At 37.7% G+C, this 26,431-nt stretch overlaps 1 protein-coding gene across 3 annotated transcripts in view; it reads right to left on the bottom strand.

Annotated features, from left to right (window-relative positions):
• RELN (reelin) overlaps positions 1–26,431 on the bottom strand; it is a 535,951-nt gene that overhangs the window by 78,449 nt on the left and 431,071 nt on the right. For all 3 annotated transcript variants that reach the window (XM_032276354.1, XM_032276355.1, XM_032276356.1), the window contains exons 29-41: positions 23,951–24,108; positions 22,506–22,713; positions 20,939–21,015; positions 15,478–15,636; positions 15,101–15,289; positions 14,188–14,461; positions 10,273–10,413; positions 9,989–10,166; positions 6,477–6,561; positions 5,460–5,642; positions 2,545–2,716; positions 2,343–2,445; positions 213–442 (exon numbers count right to left, since the gene is read on the bottom strand). In XM_032276354.1, the coding sequence (XP_032132245.1) occupies positions 213–442; positions 2,343–2,445; positions 2,545–2,716; positions 5,460–5,642; positions 6,477–6,561; positions 9,989–10,166; positions 10,273–10,413; positions 14,188–14,461; positions 15,101–15,289; positions 15,478–15,636; positions 20,939–21,015; positions 22,506–22,713; positions 23,951–24,108 (2,157 nt within the window). The remainder of the gene's footprint in view (positions 1–212; positions 443–2,342; positions 2,446–2,544; positions 2,717–5,459; positions 5,643–6,476; positions 6,562–9,988; positions 10,167–10,272; positions 10,414–14,187; positions 14,462–15,100; positions 15,290–15,477; positions 15,637–20,938; positions 21,016–22,505; positions 22,714–23,950; positions 24,109–26,431) is intronic.

The raw sequence follows: 26,431 nt of genomic DNA, 5'->3' as shown, positions 1-26,431 counted from the left end.
TCTAAGAGACATTGTGTGCTGTTAAAATCCACCTTCAATCTAGAAATTAGTAGCTATGCCAGCTCAGTGTCCTAGGTTTTAAATATCCACTGATCTGCTTCATGTGAGAACTGAGGAAGAAATGTCAGGTGGAAATTTCTCCATGATAAAGTGCCAAGTGAATGACGACTTCAGGAATAAACTGTCAAATGAGAAACAAATGTGGTCCTCACCCACAAAGGTGCAGCTTCCCGAAGTGCACAACCTCCCTCCGCCAGCCCTGCATGGTTCCCGCATAGTAGGTGCTGCTGGGGTGGTGCTCAGTGGAACATAAGGAGCTGACGTGGCTGCTGCTGTGGTAGCAGAGGGGCAGCAGCAGGTGCCAGGTTGCCCCAAAGTCCCTTGAAAATTCCAGTCTCACTGGATCTGCGGACGAGCTATCAGTCGAGCAGCCAACATTGATCTTAAGGATGAAGAAAAAAATGATACAGATTACCTCAGAGCAACAAGCCTTGAAATGATTCACCGCTTCATTATTTTCCACGGTCCATTTTCCTGAGAACTGCCTTGCTGAAATATTTAACACTATAAAATTATGTTTTGCCTAAATGAGTAATATTGTGTATTACCTTTAAATTATAATTTTTCATAAAGAATCTCAAAGGGCCTTATGAAAAATTTATTTCCCTTCATTTTATAAAACTCAGGAAGTGGGTAAGGCAGAGGCTGGGACAGTTCCAAATTTTACCGTTGGCCCATTTTCCTAGCCAAGCCAAGTAAATCATGGTGAAAAGACAGTTTCTCTAATTCTAACCGTTGGGTTCCCCCGTCACCTACTAAGTAGGATATCTTCTATTTTCCTTCTTATGATACCTTCCAAATCATCCCAAGAGTTTTACACATGAATCTTCAACACATATTCAATACCCAAAGAGGATACAATCATTGTCATCATTTCCCTGGCACAGGGAAAGACCTTTTTAAAATTGTATATACTTAAGGTACACACAAACTGTTTTGATATAATACACATAGTGAAGTAATTACTACAGCCAAGTAAATTAACCTATCACCTTCCATAGTTACCTTGTGTGTGTGTGTGCATGTGTGTGTGTGTGTGTGTGTGTGTGTGTGTGTGTGTGTGTGTGGTAAGAGCACCTAAAATCTATTTTTGTAACACATTTTCAACATACAATATTATATTGTTACCTATGGTCTTCACGCTGTACATTGGATCTCTAGACTTATATTCATCCTACATAACTGCAAGTTGTCTCCTCTGACCTACTTCTTCCCCTGTACTTCCCCTCCCTGCCCTGGTAACCACCAGTGTACTCTGTCTCTACGTAAAGACCTTTTTAACCATTAGGGAAACAGCCACTCCATTCCTTTTTCCATGCTTTCAAGTGCTTTAAAATAAATTAAATAAATGTACGCAACTCTTTGTATTAAAAATTTCCCCTTTCCAATTGAGATTAACATTTTCTTACTATCACGCCATCAAAGCATAGCAACCAGTTATTGATCTATATAGTTACATATAACCATATATATTTATAGTTATGTCAATAAATATACACTATACATATTATGTGTGTGTATGTATGTGAACTTACGTACCTTTTACCTTCTGATGAGTAAACTATTAATTTGATAAACTTTTGAACTATTGGCACTTGTTTCTATCTGAATTCTTTTGAGAATAGAACTCTTAAATGGGCTAAAGATGTCATCTTTTATCAGCTATGAAAAAACATTCTGAAAGTTAATGCTCTAAAACACTGGTATAATGTACCTTTGGTTCTGATGATTTTATCTAAGTTTTTGAAATATGTAAATATTTTTAAGTTAATTATTAATTTGCTCTCTTGACAAATATAAAGAGCATAAATATTAATAAGGTACACAGAGCAAATATATTTGAAATTATAAAATGGTGTAGTATTATCTGTAAAAGTAATAACATTATGATAAATATTATATAAATATACTGGCATGGCATAGACTATAGTTACACTGACCTAGTCCCTAAGAAGTTTTAAGTTTCACATAAAAAGTGTGGAAATATAATATGACAATAGTGTGAGGCTTTTCATTTTTATAATGTTTAAAATAATTAATTTCAACCTCCCACTGCAGCAGGTGGAGAAACTATGTCATAAATAAAGGATAAAAATTCACAAATAAACCTTAGTATGACAATTGGTTCTGCTAATAAAAGTAAATTATGATGCCAAACCTCTTAGATCCTTGCACAAAAATGGGAGGTCATAATGCATGAAATTATCTGAGATTTTCCCCTCTTTCCTAGGTTTTGTTCAAGACAAAATTGAAAGCATCTATTATGGAACAAAGTCAAGTACCTCAAATTGTATGATGGTGTTCTCATTCACATTTAGGTCACGGGTAATAATGGAGTGCTCGCCAACTTCATTTGAAACAAACACCATAGCTGAATCTTCTTCACTGTTATACAGGAAAACAACCAGGAATCCATTTAGGCAAATTCTTCATGATTTGTATACAGCAGTGGTTTTATTTTTAGATACTTAATTAAATACTTACGGTGCCCCCTTTGAAGAATATGGACAATAAAGGCCAATGTTACCACCAGGATAGAAAAACCAATTGTCTTCTTTGGGCCCAAAGTCAAATGTATCCAGCAGCATCACAGGGTTGTTTAAATTGTTTCCATCAATAATGAAGTCATCAACAATCCAGATTTCTTCTTTCTTACCTAAGGCATTTTTGGATAAAGCACGTTTTTCCAGTGATGAAAATAAAATGAACACTTTTGCTCATTAAAAAAAGTAAAAGACAAAAGCAACTAGTAACAATAGGTTAAACATACGCCTTCTACAGGAGTTCAAACCCAGCCTGGGCCACATAGTAAAAGCCCGTCTCTATAAAAAATAAAAAAATTAGCCAGGTGTGTATGCACATGTCTGTTGTCCCAGCTACTCAGGAGACTACAGGTGCGTGTCTGTAGTCCCAGATACTCCGGAGGCTACTCGGGATGCTTAGGTGTGAGAATGGCTTGAGCCCAGGAGGTGGAGGTTGCAGTGAGCCAAGATCACACCATTGCACTCCAGCCCGGGCAACAGAGCAAGATGCTGTCTCAAAAAAAAAAAAAAAAAAGTGAAAAAATTAAGCCTGCAACCATATTAAATTGATATAGCACAGAACTGCCTTGCTAATATCAGAAAGCTGTGACAATGCTTTGTATATAATGAATGTGAAAACATGCTGTCCTTCCAATAATATCAGTGCTATGAACCCTCCCCTGGCAAGAGTGGGTTTTGAGCTGTGTTTTAGTGGTTTATGGGAATCTGTGAGACATGCAATCTGTGAGAATAAGTGGTCTGTTAGTGGACCTAGAACCGAGATACACTAACCAGTCTATTCAGGGAGCAATTCATGACTTTTTAGGTTCAATCTATGACTTAGCAACATACTTCAGTCAGGCAGAAGGACTCTGGCCATTAAAAGAATGCCCTGATACATAACTGTATTTATTTGTTTATTTAACACAGAAGAAAAATATTCCATAATCAATAATACTCCATGTTTTTTCCATGTTTTTCAAGTCTTCTATACCATGGGGATATATAGGAAACTAGGGAAATCACTCTTTCTACTGCTATAGGATTTGAGTCAGTGATTTGACCAGGTGTTTAAGAAATGTAAGAGTAGGTAAGAATGGCAAAAGCCAGGCTGCTTTTGTAAAGCACTGTTTGGACTGACCTTGAAACAAGGTAGTAAGTCCATGCCAAGCAGTAACGTCAAGATTCCCTAGGTTGCTTCTTCACTGATTTCTACTTTAGTACAATTCTTACAAAATATAAAAAAGGATCTGTACACAGGAGCCTGTAGAAAAACCTGATGCTTTGAATGAAATCACAGGTCTTTATCTCTAATCCTATCAGTGTTCTAATTCTAGTAGCATCCTTTCCTTTTCTTGTTTGGAAAGTGGTTGGTGGAATCAATAAAAAGAAATTAGGTAAGCATTCCAAACGTAGTATGAAGACAGCAATCCCTTGCTCACCCAGACTGGAGTACAGTGTCTCGATCTTGGCTCACTCCAACCTCTGTCTCCCAGGTTCAAGTGACTTTTCTGCCTCAGTCTCCTGAGTAGCTGAGAATACAGGTGTGTGCCACCATGCCCAGCTAATTTTTTGTATTTTTGTGGAGATGGGGTTTCACCATGTTGCCCAGACTGCTCTCGATCTCCTGACTTCAGGTGATCCACCTGTCTCGGCCTCTCAAAGTGCTGGGATTACAGTTGTGAGCCACTGTGCCTGGCGCATTTCTTTTTTGGACTTTTATTCAGTGATAAGATATATGTATACATATCTGTTTCACAATGAGTTAAAAATTTTGTTTTATTTTTAACCTATTAATTGTTAAGGAAATAGGTTAAATTTTCGAGATGGAAGAACCTTTGCCTTTTCCATTTTTGTGTTACCTTTGCAAAGAATCTGCTGCTTAATGTGGCATTGCCACGCTTATTTAGGTGCTTATATGCATGACTTGGTAAAGTCTGGTCCTTTACAATCAGCAGATAGAAATATAGGAAGCAATAAAACATTACCAATTTGTAGAATCATTTACTGTAACCATTTGAAATTAAATTATACATTCACTTTAACTTATCACTGAAGCAAGTGTATGGGATAAGAATATTTTATCTATGGCGCTAACTGCTTGGCCTAAGTCCCTCTCACTTTGTCATGGCATTTTGCTATAGTGTTGTTCTAGTTCACTAATGAAACACCTCACTCAGAAGAACTATGTATTCCCAAATAAATGCAACAACAGCGTCCTTATAATTGATGAGTGCCTAATGATAATTCTGGATTATTTAAAAAAAACTAGTTCTGTGACAGAATTCAGCTATATTCACATTAACAGGAGAACCTACTAGTCAATATGAAGAGATTATATATACATATATATGTTAAATATTTAAATGTTTATTGAGACTTGTTGATATAGTTTGGCTCTGTGTCCCCATCCAAATCTCATCTTGAATTATACTCCCATAATTCCCAGGTGTTGTAGGAGGAACCAGGCGGGAGGTAATCTGAATCATGAGAGCAATTTCCCCCATACTGTTCTTATGGTAGTGAATAAGTCTCACGAGATCTGACGGGTTTATCAGAGGTTTCCGCTTTTACATCTTCCTCATTTTCTCTTGCTGCTGCCATGTAAGATGTGCCTTTTGCCTCCCACCATGATACTGAGGCCTCCCCATCCATGTGGAACTGCAAGTCCAATTAAACCTCTTTTTCTTCCCAGTCTCGGGTACATCTTTATCAGCAGTGTGAAAATGGACTAATACACTGGTCAAAAGTGAAGCATGTAAAATGTGTGTGCTGTGGACAGCTAAGCTGCTCAGTTGACAAACACTTATTCCACATATTAGAAACAAATGTATAAACATGCCACTGTCAGTTTTGATCACATTTATGCATTTTTACCATTATTATAAGGTTGCCAGAGTCTGAATCTTGTAGCATTGGTTTGGGCAGTGTACGGCAAGGGAACATTAATGAAAAGTATATTGGTTGTTTGAGGAAAGTAAAATTCATCCATCAGGTGCCAAGTGATTCCTCCATTGATGGAGAATTGTAATAGAATAGAGTGAGATCTCTCTGGGGTACCTAGGAAGAAGATAACACAGGGATAAAACATACTGTGATATAAACAGGGAAATGGTATATATCTTTATACCATCTGAACTGAATCTTTAGGCATCAATACGTAAGTGAACTTATGTTTACACAGAGACTTTATAGTCCAAATGCTCCAGAAGCAACTTAAGGTGATGACAGGTTGGGCTTTCTGTATAAATATATCTCAAAATACATACCAAATATTGGATTTACACACAATAATACCTACCTTTCTCTCTCAGTTATGCACATGCATCTTTCTGTATTTAGGAAACACTACATCAAAACATTTTGATTCTAGAGTCATCACAATTTTACAAAGGGTCAAACATTTAAATCTCAGGATACAAACAGAAAAACTACTTGAATATATATTATATCCACAATAAATTTGTTCAAGAAAATTATTTAGTTAACATGAAAAGTCAGAATGACTAAGAATAGATGTTTTTTGGGATTCACATCTGTAAAAGAAAGTCCAAAATTTTCATAAGTTAAACATTTTAAAGTTTAAAATTCTTTTAGTTAGAAAGTAGTGGTGGAAAGACTCAGGGACATGATAAATTTAACTACCATAGAACTAATCTGATTACAGCTATATGAAATTATTTAAAATCAGTAGTTTTCTTGACCTTATATTAAGATAAACTTACATTAAAGGAAAACATTTATAAACATTTATCTATACTAATTTATGTTAGCTCTTTTATGTCACAAAACTTATGGGCCTTATATCTGTGATTTCTTTGTGGAAGAGGAATTGTACAGGGGAGAATTCTCTTGAAGGAAAATAATAAATTCATACTCATAGAAATGGCTTACCTTTTGCTATAAATCTAAGTGAAAACTGGACATACATTGTATTTGTACAATCTAGATCTCTTGAAATAAGCATCCTTAGTCCTTCCTGAAAATGAAAACATATATGTAAGCAACCTTTTTTCACTTGCAAAATTGTATACCTTGATTTTACACACTTAACTTGCATTAGCTAAGTAATAAATACATGTAATGATCAAGAAGCAAATTTTGTCCAGTTAAAAAGGAAAAATGGGCTGATCTTTGTTTCCCCTCTCTTAATGGCCTTCATATCCTGTGCCTGAGTGACACAGTTTCATTGCCTCAACTCTACATCATACTTTCGTGTGACTCTTCTAAAAAGTGGTACAAAAATGTTAGCATTACATATCTACAGGCCTTTTAAAAAATGGCCTCCTTTGATCACAGCATGTTATGAGAGGCGTAATGAGGAAGCAGATGGAAAATGTGCCAAGTGCTCCTGCTGGAAGATGGGAAATAATAGGTAACTTTCTCAGGGTTCCAAGGAGTCGTAGAAACTTAGTACTACTTTGCTCACTCCGACAGCTCCAGGGGCTCTCATTCAGGCTGACAACAACATCCCCCAGTTGATCAAGTTAAATAAGGCATAACTAAGGCAAGTCCCGATGCTCAGGCTGTAAGCATTCATGCAGAGAAGTCAATGAACAAGGAACGAGATCACATTAGCTTTAGTAATTTTTTCTGCTAATTTAACTATTTCTGGTCGCTTAGGATTGACAGCTCGAAAGGTTCTTTTCTTCATGGATACATAGGACTGAAGTGACAGCCAATAAAACAGAATTTCACTATGCAAATAGCCTAAGGGCCAAACAAATCTTTTAGTTTTTCAGCTGCAACTTCTGAAAGAAGTAACTCGTCAGGGATGTATGGCTGTGTGATAATAAGTGGACACTGTCAACTCATTTCTCATCAACTAACAAACGCCAAATGTAGTTTTAGCTAAAAGAGCACATTTTCCCTCTCCTTCACCATATATATTATAGATTACATTCCTCAATCGCTTAAAAAAATTTAAGTAAATTCCACAATAGCAACCATACATTGAGTGCTTACACATACTGGGTGCTAAGATAGACATTTTACACATTTAAAGCACCTAGCACTACTAAGAGAAAAATGTTATTCTCATGTTGCAGGTGAGAAAACTAAAACTCAGCGAGGGAAAGTAACTATCTCAAGATTACAAAGTTTATAAGTGTTGATGGTAGGATTTGAACCCAGATATGTCAGATTGTAAAATGTCTATCCTTTATAAGATACCAGTGTTTTGTTTATTAAACTATCTTTTGGCTTGGGGAGAAAAAATATCCAGATAATGCCAAATGTAGAATTTGAGAATTACTTCATATTGTAGTGGAAATGCAACTGCATTTATTCCCATCTCATAACTTCACAAAGCATAGATTCATACTTCCAGGACAGATTGCCATGTAAAAGCCTTATATTTCCAGTCTTAGTTTTTTCTTTTATGTCTAGTGATTCACTGCTCTGCTCAGTCCACGATACCTAACCCATGTGTCTTCTTAGCTTCTTCATGTCTTAATGTCTACCCTTTTCCTTACACACTTGCGTAAGGTCTTGGATTTTTTTTTTTTAAGAGACAGTCTTGCTCTGTTGCCCAGTGGCTATATATAAATGTAACCTCCTGGCCTCAAATGATCCTCCCACCTCAGTCCTGACTGTAGCGGGGATTACAGATGTGCACCACTGTGCCTGGCTAAGTATTGCATTCTTTTAGAGCTCAATGCCATGTGGAAGTTGAGGTAGAGAGGAAAGGTCCCTTCTTCAGATTGTAATGAAAAAGCTTTGAGATAAGATAGTTGAGAGATTCAGCTAATAAATATCCCTTGATAACATCAAAATATAGAAATATGATTACTCTTTTCCTTTGATTATGGAATACAACTATAAAATTGTTCCCATGGGTCAATACAAGTCACTCATAAAAGGCCCTATTTTACACTGCATTTTGTAGGAGGAATTTTGTTGAAAGTAGTCATGATCTATAACCTGAAAGTATCTTTCTTTCATATTTGTAAAATTTGTATATAGGTTAGCATTTGATATTGATATTATACAGGAGAACTGTCAAACTCTGCTGCCACATATATTCTTGTTCACACAGATATGTTTCTTTTCTCAACCTTTTTCAGGTTCAGTGATCCATTTGTGTAAATGTGAGAAATTCTTTGGTAATGAACAAGCTATTTTAATAGTGGATAGTATTCCTGCATCTATAAACATTAAAAAGAGACTATCATTTCCTTTTTCACGAAAGAATGCCTTTCTAGGTCAAACTGCAACCTACTGAATGGCACATGCTGAGTCCTCTCTACATCTTGCAGAGCTGATAGATAATATGTCTAACACATATAATGCTTGGCTGCTCTTGCATTTGGATGGCTAAAGGGAAAATATAAAACACTATGCATCTTTCTCGTTTATAGTATCAAAAGACCAGGTTAATTCTACTGCTTAAAAATTATCAGATAAAGATCTTTCAATCATAAAAAGTTATAGGACTTCTGCTTTTTAGTCTTGTCAAATGCTTCAAATGGGTTAGGTGTGAGCTAGTGGTAATGAGAACTAATGTCTTAGATAAGACAAAACAAAACAAAAACTCCCAAATCAGGAGTTTCCACTCTGAAATGTTCTACCTCAATTACTCTAGTCCCTCAAAACTCTCAGGGACTTGTAAATCTCTCTCAGGCCCTGTGCATTTTCTTCTTTCTCATTCAAAACTTGCGAAAAATTTGGATTCAAACAAGGATGATAACTGGCATCTATTAACTATAATTGAAAAAGTTCCAGGGTATCGAATTTTCTAGGTGTTAGATGTTAATCATTAGGGTTGCATAGAAACCCATGCAGATTTTTGTCAAAGATTTCATTTGCACACCTAGATTAGTCAATTTCCCCATGCTGAGAGAGATGGGATGTGGCATGTATTCACATATGAAGACGTGCCAGCTTAGCACAGTTTCACACAATTGCTTAACATCTCTCTAACCAGACATCTAGGGTGAAATACAAAAAGATACTAACAATGTTTGAGAATGCTATTTTACTTCACTTAAATATTTGGTTTTCTTAAAGTCACCAAATGGTTCTATTGGCAGAAAAAAAAGAAAAGTAAAACTAAAGACCTTTCATCAAGTCATTTAGAAAATAATCCAAGTTAAATAATATTTAGTAACATAAAATGTTAGATTATGGAAATCTACATTCCAAGAACTATATACATATAAATGTATGTATATAATTCCAGCAGAAAGTAAGGAAGCTCCGATCTCCAAAGCAGAGGAAACATTTTATCACAAGTGATCATGAAAAAATGACTGCACTCAGAAAAGGAAACATGGTTTGGGCGAAAAGTCAGTAACTATGTATTAAATATTATGTCATTTGAAGAGATTCAGAAATACATTTGTGTTGAGCAGTGACTGAAGAAGAGAATGCTGGTAGTAATGTTGGGAAGGAGAGTCTCATCTGACCCCTTTAAAAATGAGAGATGTTCCAGATTTGATAGTTTCACCATTCAGATTCCCCCTCTCTGCACCATATACTTCAGGCCAAAGGTCAGGATGTAAGTTCCCATTGAAATCGTCTTTAAGAATCGAGGGCAGAGGAACAACAGGAACACAATAGGGTCCACCAAAGCCCCGGTCACACCTAAGAAAAAGAAAGAGTGGAGAAAAGACATTATTCGTCATGAGTTCAACAAGCCATTTTTATTTTGGCATTGCAAAGAAAGAAACTGCCAGTTTTATTAACTTACACACAGCGTCCAGCATCACAAATCCCTCGTCCTGAGCACATCCAAGGGCACCCTGAGGCCAATATAACGTTATCAATCGCCCAGGAATCAGCCCCCACAGTGTAGTTGGCCTGAATCCATCTGAACCGGGTTCTGGGAGAACTAACCAAAAAAAACACACCATTGGTTTGACAAGCAACCTTGAAAGCACAAGGACATTTATATTAATTCCCCTTTCTCTTTAAAGTAACTTCCTCCAGAGTCCAGTTCTCTCTTCCTTGATGTACTTTATTTTCCTACTAAGTAGTAGGAAATGCTGTTTTCTCTGGACCCATAAATAGGAGGGTAGAAAACATTCTATTCTTTCATATAAGATTCTACAAACACGTGTGAGATGGAAAAGTTATTTTGAACTATCCATTTATTTTGTTTTTGAAATACATGCAGAATTTTAGTTTTTGCGTTCAGACTCTTCTTATTTTTGTTCTTGTTATTATTATTGCTATTTTGCATTTTCTTTTTTTTTTTTTAATTATACTTTAAGTTCTGGGATACCTGTGCGGAAAGTGCAGTTTTGTTCCATAGGTATATATGTGCCACGGTGGTTTGTTGCATCCATCAACCTGTCATCTATATTACTCCTCCTAATGCTATCCCTCCCCTAACCCCTACCCCCAAACAGGCCCCGGTATGTGATGTTCCCCTCCCCTGTGTCCAAGTGTTCTAACTGTTCAACTCCCACTTATGAGTGAGAACATGTGGTGTTTGGTTTTCTGTTCCTGTGTTAATTTGCTGAGAATGATGGTGTCCAGCTTCATCCATGTCCCTGCAAAGGACATGAACTCATCCTTTTTTACTGCTGCATAGTTTACAATAGCAAAGACTTGGAACCATCCCAAATGTCCATCAATAATAGACTGGATAAGAAAATGTGGCACATATACACCATGGAATGCTTTCAGACTTTTATTGCTATTTAGTACTGGAAGGGATTGAAGGTGATAAACATGAGGAAAAGTTGGAATCTTACAAAATTCTGGCAGTGAGAACTCTATTCTACTGTCCCAGAATGGTTTCTGAGAGTAAATGGAAGCCCTTGATACTTCTGCACTGTATTTGGTTCTCGAGGTTCTGGCTCTGTAAAGCTGAGGTCTAGAATGATGTGATGCATTCTCATATTTTCTATTTATTTGCAATCTATTATTTGGAGTACATCAGGTCACAGGACTGCTTTATCCAGAAGCAGCCTTACCGAACAACAGTAATAGCCCCTCACTTAGGAACAGTTTGCATAGAAGTTTGTTAGTCTGTTATGTGGAATGTGGAACATGGTCTACTTGAAGTTAGAATTTCAGAAGCACAATTCTAAATAGTATTGTTTCCCCTACACAAGTTTGATGTGACACAGCTGGCAGCATGGAGCTTTAACACGGAAATCAATCACAGCACCACTGTTTAACACCCTTCAGTGGTTCCCACACACATGCATTGTTCAGACCAAACTACTCAGGATGACATACATGGCTCCTCCACTGTCTTCTCTCTTTCCTGGTTCCAGATCCCTTCTTCTTACCTCACAATTATATTCTGGCAACACTGAACCCTTGAATTTCCCCATCCACTCATGTTTTTTTCTGGTCTTCTGGATTTTGTTTTGGCTTATGCCAGCACAAATGCTCTCTCGCTCTCCTCTTCTCCTGGATAAGGACTACTCAGAGTCAGCTGAGACATCAACTCCTCAGAAAGCTCCCTCCAGTTCCCCCAAAATAAGTTAGATAGTATCCTCCTGCCTTTCAATAATAACTCTGAGTACTTCCTCTGTTATCATCTTATAGCATAAAGAGCTGCTTAGAGGTTTATTATCTTAAATACAGTGATGTGCTGCATAATGATGCTTCTGTCAATGATGGACTGCGTATATGACAGTGGTCTCTTAAGATTATAATGGAGCTAAAAATACTCCTATTGCTAACTGACATCTTGATGATTCTGACCTTGTGTATGCGAAGGCTAATAATGTGTGTTTTTGTGTCTTAGCTTTTAAGAACGAAGTTTTAAAAGTTAAAAAAAAGTTCTCAAAATATTAAAAGCTTATAGAATAAGGATAGAAAGAAAACATTTTTGTACAGCTGTACAATGTGCTTGTGTTTTAAGCTAAGTGTTAACATGAAAGAGTCCAAAAGTTTTAAAAAAGCTTATAAAATAAAAAGCTATAGTAAGGTGACTTTATTACTGAAGAAAGAAAAACACTTTTTTGGAAATGTGGTGGCACCTAAGTGCCTAGTGTTTATGAAGTCTACACTAGTGGACAGTAATGTTCTAGGCCTTCACATTCACTCACCATTCACTCACTGACTCACCTAGAGCAGCTTCCAGACTTGTAAGCTCTGTTTATGGGGAGTGCCCTATACAGGTGTACCATTTTTAAATCCTTTATACCATATTTTTATTGCACCATTCCTATGTTTAGATATATAAATACTTAGAATTATGTTACAACTGTCTACACTATTTAGTATAGTAACATGCTGTACAGCTTTGTAGCTGAGGAGCAATAGGCTCCATCATACAGCCTAGGTGTGTAATGGGCTAAACCATGAAGGTTTATGTAAGTTCACTCTATGATGTTCACACAACAATGAAATCGCCTAACAATGCATTTCTCTAAACGTATCACCATCGTTAAGTGATGCATGGCTTTAATATATTTGGATCCTGGCAACAGCTTATTCATTTAGTATCAGAGTGCTTAAAACACAGTAGATATTCAATAAGTGTTTGTTGAATTAAAAAAAAATGAATACATGAGCTACAAGTAAGTACTATTTAAAGCTTTCGCAGTCATAGGAAACTATTTTAGGCTAAATGCTAAAATCTTTTGGCTTCCTGAATTTTCCCTTGCCACTTGGTTGTACATATCTGAATCAGATTTGAACCAGGAAAACAGAAACCACTATAAATACTTAACATAGAAATTAATACAAGGAATTGGATGTGCAGTAAGTGGTAGAGCAGAGAAGCCAGTAGAAGCAGTAAGGAAACCAGAGTTCAGCAAGTTAAGAAGCCATGTACTATGAGTACTCTGTCCCTGGAGGGACACAGGGAGGAAATGCTGTTGCTGGTGCCTAGGGACCAGGGTCACTTGGAGGGCCACCTAGGGGAGCTGGAGCCACAGAAGCTGGCCTACATGTACTTGAGGCAGAAAGAAGGGGGAGGAATATCCTGATTTATCCTTTATTTCTCCCTTCCATTCTCTTGCCAGTATCTGACAGCAGAAGTAGGAGGCTGGGAAATACAACCTGCCATTCAGAACAGAGCACAGGAAGGGAGAGGCAGGGACCTGAGGGAAGCAGTCCCAGGAGGTACAGCCTCTAAGTGGTTACCACAGTACCCGTTAGCTCCTAGAAACATCCTCCAATGATCCAAATGGCTTCATCATAAAAGTAGGGGCCTGCTGTAAGTCAGTACAATTCTTAAATGTGATCTGAAATGCCGGGGAGGGGAAGACAGATGCAAAACAATATGTGCAATTCAAAGGAAGCAACATTTTGTTCATATTGTGGTATCGAGATGAAAAAAAAGAAACACTAAGGGTACTCTCCTATATGTGGCAATTTCACATACTGCTTACTGTGAATAAATAGCAGTCTGGTTTATGGCCAGAGACTTATTTTTACAAAAGTTTAAAAACGAAATCTGGTGGGCAGCCTTTATGTTGGCAAAAAACAGAAAAGTTCAGCCTCATAAAACTTTTGGTGCTCTCTAGCCACATTTAAAACTTGCAACCCAAAGAACCTCATACTTTTTTTCTTCCTCGCACTTCCATGTATAATTATTGTGAAAGAATAAGAGAATCCCTAAGTCGAATCACAATTATTTTCAAATTAATCGACAGGCACCCAACGTTCTGATATGTAGCCAAATGACAATTCTCACATGGTGGAGAGTGGAAGGTAGACAGTGATCCGCTTCCAATTCTGGAATCTTTCTGAGGTGTAAATTGAACTTTCCGTGTAGTGCAGACAGCCAATGGTTGGAGGAACACACTCTTCAGTGACAAGATGCCAGTCCTTGCCATTATTCAGAGAATACTGGAGCTGTACACTGTGGGAGTTGCTGAAGGGCTTGCTACAGCCCATGCTCATTTCAAACTGCAAAAAGGTAGATGCTGACACATGAAAATCCCAGGTCTCAGCATAACGAGGTTTTCCTGGAAAAAAAAAAAAAAGTGTAATGGTCGCATAGAGTTGTGCAAACAAAAATCATGGCTTATCTTTAGTGCCCCTATGTGCTTTGAATTTTCTTCTTATATTTTCTGTTTTTATTTGGTTACCATAGATTTGGAAATATGGAAGGCTGCTAACTTGAAAAGCATTACCACCTTGGAAAGGGCAAACAGTGTATTTAAAATACTGATATATTACAGTTGTAAATATTTTGAGGGTTACATGTGATATTTTGATACATTTATACAATATGTAATGATCAAATTAGGGTAATGAGGATATCTATCACTTCAAACATCTTTTTTTTTAAACATAGAATCTTAAGTCTACAAACTATGAAACATAGGAATGTCTTCTCATAGATTTTTTTTTTTGCTCTTCTTTAAAGAAACCTTATTCATATCATTCATGTTCTGTAAAATAGAGTTCCAACAAAAAACAAGTCCCTAGTATCACCAAGTTATCTTAAGACAATAAAACTTCTTTTTTTCCCCTGAAAGCCGCCCTCAGCATGGGTAGTCAGCATAGCTCAGTTTTGCGTTAGAAAGTTTTCTCCTGAATTTTAGTTAATTTAGTTCTCTAGTTAATCAAATATTCTCCCTTTATCTGGTGATAATATATACCTATGTTTTCAGTGAATATCAGAGCAGTATCCATAGAGAGACAGTCAATATCAACTTGACCTCCTTGGATTCGATACCAGTTGGCTTGCAAATCTAAAGAGCCATCAAATTTGTCTTGAAATCCAGTTTGAGAGCTGTCATTCATTCCTATAAGAACATCATCCAAAGCCCACTGGGCTGAATGCTTCCCTGCAATCAGATGAATAAAGGCGGTTAGAGAAGGTTTGTTACATAGCAATATGAATATCTTTATGACTGCGATTTTAAATCAAACTGTCCAGAAATTGACAGCAAATTAAGAAACACACAATGCAAAATGGGTATGCATATTGTACGACCTAAAAGCTACCAGAAAGTTGGAGTGAGCAGTAAGTTACCATGTTGTGGTTGCCACCATCGAAAAGCCGTTGCAGGTGTCTTTGCCTCCTGTGGCAGGTCAATGGATATGATCTGTGGGTCCAGGAAGGACATGAAGTCCAACTCTCGAAGCAAATGCCAGAGTATCCCATTGTCATTTGAATACTGAACAATAAGCCCTGAGTTAAAAGACATAAATCCAGTTACTTGGATACCTTCCTAGAGGGAAGGAACAGTATTTCTTAAATGGTGCGACTGCATCAACCTCAAATTGCATCTTCTAGAATGAGGGCACATTTGTGTAACTTCCAAGGAATGAATTAGTGGACCTGAAGGCTCATCAATTTTTTGACAGTCTCTAATGCAGTGACTCCCAGGAAATGAAGGAAAAAATACATAAGCTCTTAAAAAGACTACTCAGCTTTATATGAGTGATGAGTAAGTTGGTAAGGGGAACATAAAAACCCGCTCCAGATCATGTATTTGAATTTTAGATTCTCTTCTGAACATTACAAAGTCTCATATCATTATTGTATACTCAGAAGAAATATCTCAATCTCTCTGGCAAAAAATCAAGTAGCTCCTTGCCTGAAGCACTAGACAGTACGCACTGCCTGGTCTGAAATTCCATTAGGCAGAAACATCTTTTTACCAGCACTTCACACTTTGTCAGACCTTGGTCAGTGAAGCCTAAGTGAAACCAAATTATTAACTGGCGAAGCAGAAAGACTCACGTCTCTCTAACGTTAGCCTGACTTTCATTTCTCAGTGTCACCTTTTCCCCTTTTCTTGCCCCATCCATCCATGCCCCTCCACTGTCACTAGGGTGATATGATCCAGGGAACTGCAGATTAAAGTGTAAAGGACCTCATGTCCCATCTAAAAGAGGATGCAGAGAAAGGGTAATGTTGAATGAAAGAAACAAGTTGCTAAGGATGAAACTGTAGAAATCAATTATGTATATATGTGTGTGTATGTATGTGTAACCAGGAATAAATCAGTGTCTGTATTAAGACTGAGCCAACCTTTACACCATGGGTAGTGGGAGTGGGTAGAATGGTAGGGTATTTATTGATCTAATTGCCTATTCCATAATTTTCCTAAGGCTGGCGCTGCATATTCATAATTACAGCTAGGGATACTGAACTACTTTTTGAGTATTCATAGAAATTATGCTCAGTAAAGTTATTTTTATTATATTCTTCTTTTTTTTTTTTTGAGACAAGTTCTCACTCTGTCACCCAGGCTGGAGTGCAATGGCACAATTATAGCTCACTGCAACCTCTGCCTCCCTGGGCTCCAGAGATCTTCTCACCTTAGCCTCCCAAGCAGCTGGGACTACAAGTGTGTGCCACCTCGCTTGCTTAATATTTTTAGAGACAGAGTTTCTCCATGTTGCTCAGGCTGGTCTCTCTTATATATATATATATATATTTTATTGCACTTTAGGTTCTGGGGTACATGTGCAGAACATGCAGGATTGTTGCATAGGTACATACACGGCAATGTGGTTTGCTGCCTCTATCCCCCTATCACCCACATCTGGCATTTCTTCCCATGTTATCCCTCCCCAACCTCCCCACCCCCCACTGCCTATTCCTAGTCCCCCCAGCAGACCTCAGTGTGTGACGCTCCCCTCCCTGTATCCATGTGTTCTCATTGTTCAACACCTGCCTATGAGTGAGAACATGTAGTGTTTGTTTTTTTGTTCTTGTGTCAGTTTGCTGAGAATGATGGTTTCCAGATTCATCCATGTCCCTATAAAGGAAACAAACTCATCATTTTTTATGGCTGCATAGTATTCCATAGTGTAAATGTGCCACATTTTCCTTGTCCAGTCTATCATCGATGGGTATTTGGGTTGGTTTCAGGTCTTTGCTATTGTAAACAGTGGCTCAGGCTGGTCTCAAACTTCTCAGCTCAAGCAATCTGCCTGCCTTAGCCTCCCAAAGTACTGGGATTAAAGGCATGAGCCATTGTACCTGGCAAATTCTAACTCGTTTGGAAAATTATAAATCATTTTTGGAATACACAACCTTTTTATTTCCCTATTCTTCACTAACTAGAATTTCTCAACCTTTTATCATGTTGGAGAATTATTTTAGTTTTAAAAATATTACAATAAAGTGCAGTGCTAAAAGAATGCTGTTTATGGCTAATTAATTGCACATGGAATTATTGTCACTACATCTGACAAAGGGTGATGCCAGGAGTAAAAATGACAAATATTCTAAAATTAGAAATCTCAAGAGAATCAAACCTACTGTATTTACAATAAAAGAACTCATCAGACAAAATAAGATGAAAATATGCTAAAAAATAACAGAACTCTTTGGGGAGATAGCATGCTGTAGACAGGTATAGGAATGAGGGTCAGAGCTTCTGTTGACTAAGGTGAGACCCCCGTGTTGGGAAAGGGACAGTCACACCAAAGTTCATGAAGGAAATGGGAGCGAGGCTGTATCTTGTCTTTATTCTAGTCAAGTTGAGGAATGTGTGGCATAAGCTCTAGTCTCCAGCCTCTGATGTTGCTCAAGATACATCCTATGTGCTTTTTAGTGTGCTGTTGGATGTCTGAGGGTGCAGACACTTCAAAATTCAGGTTTTCACAAAGAACTAAAACAGATTTACTAGAAAAAAAACAAACAAGCCCATTCAAAAGTGGGCAAAGGATATGAACAGACACTTTACAAAAGAAGACATACATGAGGCCAACAAACATATGAAAAGATGCTCATCATCACTGGTCATCAGAGAAATGCAAATCAAAACAACATTGAGATACCATCTCACGCCAGTTAGAATGGCGATCATTAAAAAATCTGGAGACAACAGATGCTGGAGAGGATGTGGAGAAATAGGAACACTTTTACACTGTTGGTGGGAGTGTAAATTAGTTCAACCATCGTGGAAGACAGTGTGGCGATTCTTCAAGGATCTAGAAATAGAAATTCCATTTGACCCAGCAATCCCATTACTGGGTATATATCCAAAGGATTTTAAATCGTTCTATTATAAGGACACATGCACACGAATGTTCATTGCAGCACTGTTTACAATAGCAAAGACCTGGAAACAACCCACATGCCCATTGATGATAGACGGGACAGGGAAAATGTGGCACATATACACCATGGAATATTATGCAGCCATCAAAAACGATGAGTTTGTGTCCTTTGTAGGGACATGGATGAACCTGGAAACCATCATTCTCAGCAAACTGACACAAGAACAGAAAATCAAACACTGCATGTTCTCACTCATAGGCGGGTGTTGAACAATGAGAACATGTGGACACAGGGAGGGGAGCACTATACACTGGGCTCTGTCGGGGGGATATAGGGGAGACACAGTGGGGTGTGGGGAGTTGGGGAGAGATAGCTTAGGGAGAAACCCCAAATATAGGTGACGGGGAGGAAGGCAGCAAATCATGCTGCCATGTGTGTACCTATGCAGCAATCTTGTATGTTCTTCACATGTACCCCCAAACCTAAAATGCGATAAAAAAATTCAGGTTTCCTTGTGGCTACTAATTAGTATTAATATGGTTTACATTTAATAAGATGAGAGACAGAGAGAGAGACAGACTGAGATGGAGGTCATTTAGTGATTTGGGGGTAACCTAATCGGAAGGTAGATAATACTAGAAATGAAGCATCATGAGATAAACTCTAACTGGCGATTCCTTTCTAGTGCCTTTAACTCAAAGTATGGTCCGAGACCAGCACCTGCACCACCTTGGAACAGGTTTTATAACCTGTGATGGTTTAAAAAATATGTCCACACATTCTTTGACACTCCTCCCTTCAAAAAGTGGAGCTTAATTATCTTCCCTTTGTGTGCGGATAGTCTTCGTAACTTGCTTCTAATGAATAGAATATGGTAGAAGTAATGGTGTGTAACTTTGGAAACAAAGTCATAAAAGGCATTGCCATTTATTCCTTGCTGCCTCTTAGATCCCTAGCTCTGGAGAAAGCCAGCCTACATTTAATGATAATAATATTAATAATGAGACATTCAAGCAGTCTATGGGCAGGTCTACAGAGTAGAAACTGAAACCTCTTGCCAACAGGCAGAGAAGAACTGAAGCCTTTTGCCAACAGCCATGTAAGTGAGCCACCTTGGAAGCAGATCACCTAGCCCTGGCTAAGTCTTCCAGTGACTGCACCCCTCCTGCCTTTTGTCTTGACTGCAACCTCACGAGAGACTCTGAGCCAGAACCATTTTGCTAAGCTGCTCCAAATTCCTGACTAACAGAAACTGTAAGACTACAAATATTTGATGTCTTAAGCTACTTAGTTTTGGGATAATTTGTTAGGTAGCATACCACTCCAATCCTACTAAATCTAAATTTGCATTTTAGCAAGGCTCCCAAATGATTCCGGTGCACATTAAATTATAAGAAACATGGCTCAGGAGGTACATACTTCATTTGGTTTCTGCCTTCCTCCTGATTAGCTTTTTAAGGAGTGTCAAATATACCTTCAGGCAGTAACAAGGTCTGCCGAGATGAGGGCCTCAATTCCAAAGGACAAAAAGAGAGAGCCTCCCAGATAAGAATGAGAGGGTAGAAGAACGCAAGAAAAGGAAACATATCTCCTATTACTTGCCGAGTCCTGTTAGTCATGACAGTACATTGGAATAAACCAGGCCCTTTAACTCATCTACCGAGTGGTTGAGGCATGTGAAACAGTGCTCTTTTTAAACTGCAACTCCGTTTGCATTCTGCCCAGTCTTACTAAAAATAGCATAATTTTGATTTTAATTCCAAATATGTAAATTGATGCTTCAGCTTGAGTAAGTAAAGAATCTCTACTTTCATCACTGGAAGAGATTTGTTCAAGGATTTAAGCAGATTTACATTTTAACAACCAGTTTTCAATAAAAGGCTAAGAAATGCCTGCGGGATGTGAATTACATGGCCAGCACTGAGTTTGAGAAAGTGGCTCAAGACTAGTTGAGAAAAAGTTGCTCATTACTAAAAGGATCCTGGGGTAGATTTGCATCACAGGGCAGAAAATAGAGCTTGTAAATAGAAGTTCAATACAGAGCAAAGACTCCTATCTATTGTATGATATGCAGACACTTTCTATTCTATTTTGTTCTGGATTTGTTTTTATAGGTCATACACAAATAAGGGTATGGATTTGTAATTTTCAGAAGAATTATGCACAAAAATTTCCTTTAAATTTTAATGTATCAAATGTCACTTCCTTAAACTGTACCTATTAGTCAACAGAGCTACCAACAGCTGAGCTCATCAGCTCTCCACTTTCTTGGCCATGTTATCACTAACTGAAAGCATTAATGACTTTTTCTGAATATCTCAGTACTTTCAGTCTCGTAATTATCCAAGTCATCTATTTGCTGAAGCAGTATAAAAACTTTTATAGACAGTTTTTACATTTCCTAATCTCTTAAATAAAAAGCACTAATCTGCCAGGAGTAACTGTAATTTCCATGGGAAACACAGCAGCTTACCTTCATTTCTAGCTCTTGGTTTGATGCAGGTAATGCCTGAAGTTTTGCTTCCAATTTGTATATAAAATTGAACGAGTCTGGGGAATAAAAACTTTAGTTTATTTACAAATAACTGAGTTCAGAAGAGTTTTATCATTTTGTGCTTTGACACGTTAGGAAAAAACTCCTATAATTATTAAGTACTACTTTCAAACTCAAAGGGGATATGACAAGCAGAAACTACATAAATTATAGTAAGTTAATTCTGTAACCATTTAGAAAACGTTCATATGATTATTCATTTTATTCTGTAATAATGATTTAAACAAAAGGAAACAGTTTAACATAACTTCATCATGACAGTCTGATATAATTTAATGGAATTACTAAAATGGAAATTCCTTAAATCTAGTTAACACTATCCTTGGAAGCTCAAGATGATGATTTTTTATTTGAGACAGACTTTTGCTCTGTCACCCAGGCTGGAGTGCAGTGGTGCAATCTTGACTCACTTCAACCTCTGCCTCCTGGGCCCAAGCCATCCTCCTGACTCAGCTTCCTGAGTAGCTGAAACTACATGGGTGCACCACCACACCTGGCTAATTTTTGTAGTTTTAGTAGAGACAGGGTTTCGCCATGTTGGCCAGGCTGGTCTCAAACTCCTGACCTCAAGTGATCCACTTGCCTCAGCCTCCCAAAGTGCTGGGATTACAGGTGTAAGCCACCACATCCAGCCAAGATAAGGAAAAATCTAATTTAAGAAGTTGAATACCATATTTGTTTAGAGTCAGATAATTACCTGTCTGTTGCTAATTTAGACTCACTTGGATAAATTTTTCACAGCGGGCCTTCAGTCAGTGTGATGTAAATTATGCCTCAGTCCATAGCAACTGACGGAGAGTACCTGCTTGACAGGCACACCTCTGAGAGAACAATGCAGATGGAAAGGGAAGGACATTGAAGGCAGAAAGTATATGACACAGGACCCAAGATTTTGTGAGGAGGTCTAAAAATTTTAAACAATTTTTTTTCTATTTTCTTTCTTCTACTTTTCAAATAATTTAACTGCTCTTTTAAAAAGCACTGTGCTATTATTTCAGGTGTGCTGTCATTTCATTTGACCTTAAAAACCAACCAGTTCTTGATTTTACCAGTAGGTGTCAGTGTAGGCATTTAAAATTACCGGGGGACCGTTTTCAATAAGTGAATACAAATCAGATAAATGAGGACGCATCATTTTTGGACATAGAAGTTAAGGTTGGAAAAATCTTTGTTTCACATGTCACACTCTAAGAATAATACCAAATGGCTTTCATAATAACATCAAATTTTAGAAAATCAAGCCGGCATACCCTAGATGCACAGGCCTTGGTGATGACTACACAAGGATTCATGAATTGTGGCATGGTTTTGTGGAAACCACCTATTTTATTCCAAAGCAAAAGTTATCTTCATTTTTACATATCAGAATCCATATACTGAAACATTATTGCATAAATTCTCAATAACAGAGCAGAATGTTAGTTTAGACCATATCGTGTGGTAAATAATATGTTTGTGAAAAAGTGTACGAATAATCACTTTTTACCTGATATTCCTGGTGTCCAGAGGGACCGTCCTGGCTTCCCTTTTCCCAGGGCCATTGAAGTAGAGAGATTTGCCATCGTTAAGTGTTCCACAGCCAGTTCCAACCTGGCCACCCGTTATCTTGTACCACAGAGGGCTGAGCTTCCCCTCAAACCTGTCGAACATCTCATTGTGATTGGGGACATTTGACACACATGTTCCTTGTGCAGCTTCAGAAAAAGAAATACATAGGAGAGATGCTTTGTTGGAATCACTAAACATAAGAAGGTCTATTCAACACACAGGCAAAGGAAGAATGTCCATGTGGATTAATATTAGGGAGAGAGGCTACACGAAAATTAGTATCTCACAACTGTTAGCCTGAAAGACAGCAATCATTACCATCATCAAAAACACTATTCTGCCTCCATAAGTTTTTATTTTTTGATAGAGACATATATTGGGAAGACACTGGAACCATACCTTTTGATAATTCTTGCTACTGAGGATTTGTGTAAACTGAGAAATAGATTTCATCCACAATAAAATTTGCTCATTTGTTGTCCTTCTAGGATCAGTAAGGGCAGTCAGTTTCAAATGAAAAAAATCCCTGAAACTGTGAGTGACAGCACTCACCATAGAAAGCCTGCAACAACATATGTTTGTCTTTGGTCATGTGCCAGATGAAGGCTGGAGTTCTAAAAAGCTGGGAAGAAGCCTTTTGAAGTTGTCTCCAGGAAAAATTAAAAAAAATTTTTTTGAAGCTTATAATATTTTCTCCAATGTTATTCTTTAATATCAGCTCTTTTCAATTTTGCTTGTAGCAACATTCAAAGGTCACTGTGGTCAGAGATACTTTTCTTGCAAAGTACTCTTTTGGCAGACTTGGTTTATCATTCATTTCATAAGATGCATTTTTATTATAAATGTATAAAATTACGTTTCTTATAGATAGCAATGGAGAGAGCTCACAGAGGCCATGTAGCATGTGGTTAAGAGGTTGGGTTTGGGTTTTGGAGAATGACTGCCAGGGTTTGAGGCTCAGCTCCAGCAACTCCCAGCTGAACGATCTTGGGAGAGTTATTAAACCTCTCTGTGCCTCAGTTTCCTTAAATATAAATAGAGTTTACAGTACTATGACAGTTATTGTTAGAATTAAATGGGATGAAATATAAAGAACCTCAATGGCTGGCATGAAGTAGGACCTCAAGCAATAATAACTATTAATACTATTAATAATAAACAAATCCTCTTTAGGAAATAAAGTTTGTATTAGCATGTTTTCTTTTTTGGGCAGCTCAAAATGACAAATATCCTAGTACCTCATGTTCCTGGGATGCGAATTCCTACAATTCCTAGACTTAGAATAAATTCAGAATTTATTTCTTTAGGAGTATAACATAAAACACAGCAACTAGAGATAACTATTTTACAAGCACGCCCTCAGACACATGTATTCAGCCTTACCAGTATACCCCAGGTCACAGAAACACACTCCTGAAATGCAGTCCCCATGGCCACTGCAGTAACTGGGACAAGGCTCGGATATGTACACTCCATCTAAACCAAATGGAGGCACGTTTTTCTGTGAGCTGCTCTCCTGGATCCATCGGAATCTGGTCTTGCTGTTGGGAAAAACAACACACCTGTTTCTTGTACCAACATATCACATCAAAGTATTGGAATACAGAAAAATTCAGAAAAACTCCACAGAGACTTAATATTTATTTGAAAGTCATGTCTGGTGGACTGCACACTTAACCTTCATAAGGTGTCTCTCTTGGATCTTTCTCAAAATTTATTTTGTTATTATTATTATTATTTTGAGATAGCATCTTGCTCTGTTGCCCAGGCTGGAGTGCAGTACTATGATCTTGGCTCATTGCAATCTCTGCCTTCCAGGTTCAAGAGATTCTCCTGTTTCAGCTTCCTGAGTAGCTGGGATTACAGGCATACACCACCACGCCCAACTAATTTTTGTATTTTTAGTAGAGATGAGGTTTCACCATGTTGTCCAGGCTGGTCTCAAACTCCTGGCTTTATTAATCTGCCCACCTCAGCCTTCCAAAGTACTGGGATTACAGTGGTGTAAGTCACTGTGACTACCCAATTTCTTTTTTGGCATAAATATTTGAATATTTTCTCACCTTCTGCTCTTTTAGTAATAACATCCAGAAAGATATTCCACTATTTTAATTAATATTTCACCCTTCTATCATGCTCATTGTATGGATATCTGCAGAAGAGGCTGTTTGGGAATGTTTGAAACAATCTTTCTCAGGACAGATAAGGGAACTCTGGCTATTGCTGTTGACATGCTTCAGGCGGGGAAGAGTTAAGTCTGTACTGACAGCTCTATTCACCTGCACCTTCCCTCCTTTCCTCATCTCTCATCTTCAAATCATGAACAACAGTTGTAACTGCCAATGAACAAAAGAAGTACATAGTCCCAGTGCTTCAAAGCCCTGGAACACTAGTGTGCTGGGCTACTGCCCAGTTCTTTATCCCCCAGAACAATAGTTTTGAAGTTGCCAAACTAAAATTTGTCCCAACTGCTTTCCAATTTTTAAATACATTTCTTTTTCAACATATGGAAACACACACACACCCCCCTATAATTTCATACCAGGGAAATACCTCTTCCTTCTCAGTTCCACTATACTCAAGGATGAAGATGTATTAGTATATCTACATTCCAATTTATTTTGCTGCCAATATTTATAGGCTTTTGAGTTAATCCAGCTTCTTAGTACACAAGGATAAACAATCTTAAAGATTAATGAGGATTGTTAAGAACAACTGTAGATAAAGATGGTTCCCTCTTCCCTCTATTATTGTGACGATAACATGGCAAGATCAGAGTGGATTTCTTTTCGGCTCTTCAAGTGGCTTTGGAAATTTGGCAGCACTGAACCATAACCCTGGCTCTTTTCCCCCCTTCATTATTTTGAATTACCTACTCATGGCAACTTTATAAAATGTAACCAATAGTGTTGTTTATTAGGTTTAAAAATGTTTAGAGATGCCAGGCACAGTGGCTCATGCCTGTAATCCCAGTACTTTGGGAGACCGAGGTGGGCAGATCATCAGAGGTCGAGAGTTCGAGACCAGCCTGATCAACATGGAGAAACCCTGTCTCTACTAAAAATACAAAATTAGCTGGGCATGGTGGCACATGCCTGTAGTCCCAGCTACTCAGGAGGCTGAGGCAGGAGAATCGCTTGAACCCAGGAAGCAGAGGTTGCAGTGAGCCGAGATTGCGCCATTGCATGCCAGCCTGGGCAACAAGAGTGAAACTCAGTCTCAAAAAAAAAAAAAAATGTTCAGAGATAATCACCTATTAATGTAAGCCCCAAGCCCCAGTTTCAGTGTAAGAGGAAGGTGAACATACAAATGTATTTCCTTTGGAGCTAATTTAAAATATATTGTTCTTATTCTTTTTAAGGTAAAAAGTATTAAAGAAGTTTAGAAAAACAAAGCAAAAGCAGAAAAAAAAAAAAAGTACCACTGTCTTAGTGTCATGGACCTTGGGAAAATTCTTTCCCTTAGAGCTGTAACATTATTCAGCCTCTGAAGGTATTTGTCCTCTTGAAGGGAGTAAATGGAATTAATGGACACCAGCATTTGTCAACCATCAGAAAAAGGAAGAAAACAAGCAGGCTAAAGTTAGTAAGTATGTCTCGATTCTATACTTTTAAAGTAGAGGAGATATAGCCTTGCAATTCTTACTACTAATGTATTTGTGCACATGTTCTATTCTTGTCTTACCAAGGAGACACAGTACAATTCAGAACAATGATTTCTTGTTAAAAAGCACTGGATATATTTTGGAAAAATGTGAAAAAGAAAGGTGTCTTCATTTCAGAGCTAATCACCTATTGCTTGGTCTTTATTCCTTATTCAGCATCCTTTCATTCAATTAACATTTAGAAAGCATTTACAGCATGC

Source organism: Sapajus apella, unplaced genomic scaffold, assembly GCF_009761245.1.
Source record: "Sapajus apella isolate SASKATOON/1434 unplaced genomic scaffold, GSC_monkey_1.0 scaffold7, whole genome shotgun sequence".
NCBI classification, from domain to species: domain Eukaryota; kingdom Metazoa; phylum Chordata; class Mammalia; order Primates; family Cebidae; genus Sapajus; species Sapajus apella.
Note: the sequence above shows the minus strand (reverse complement) of the source record. Positions and strands in the feature narration are given on the sequence as shown.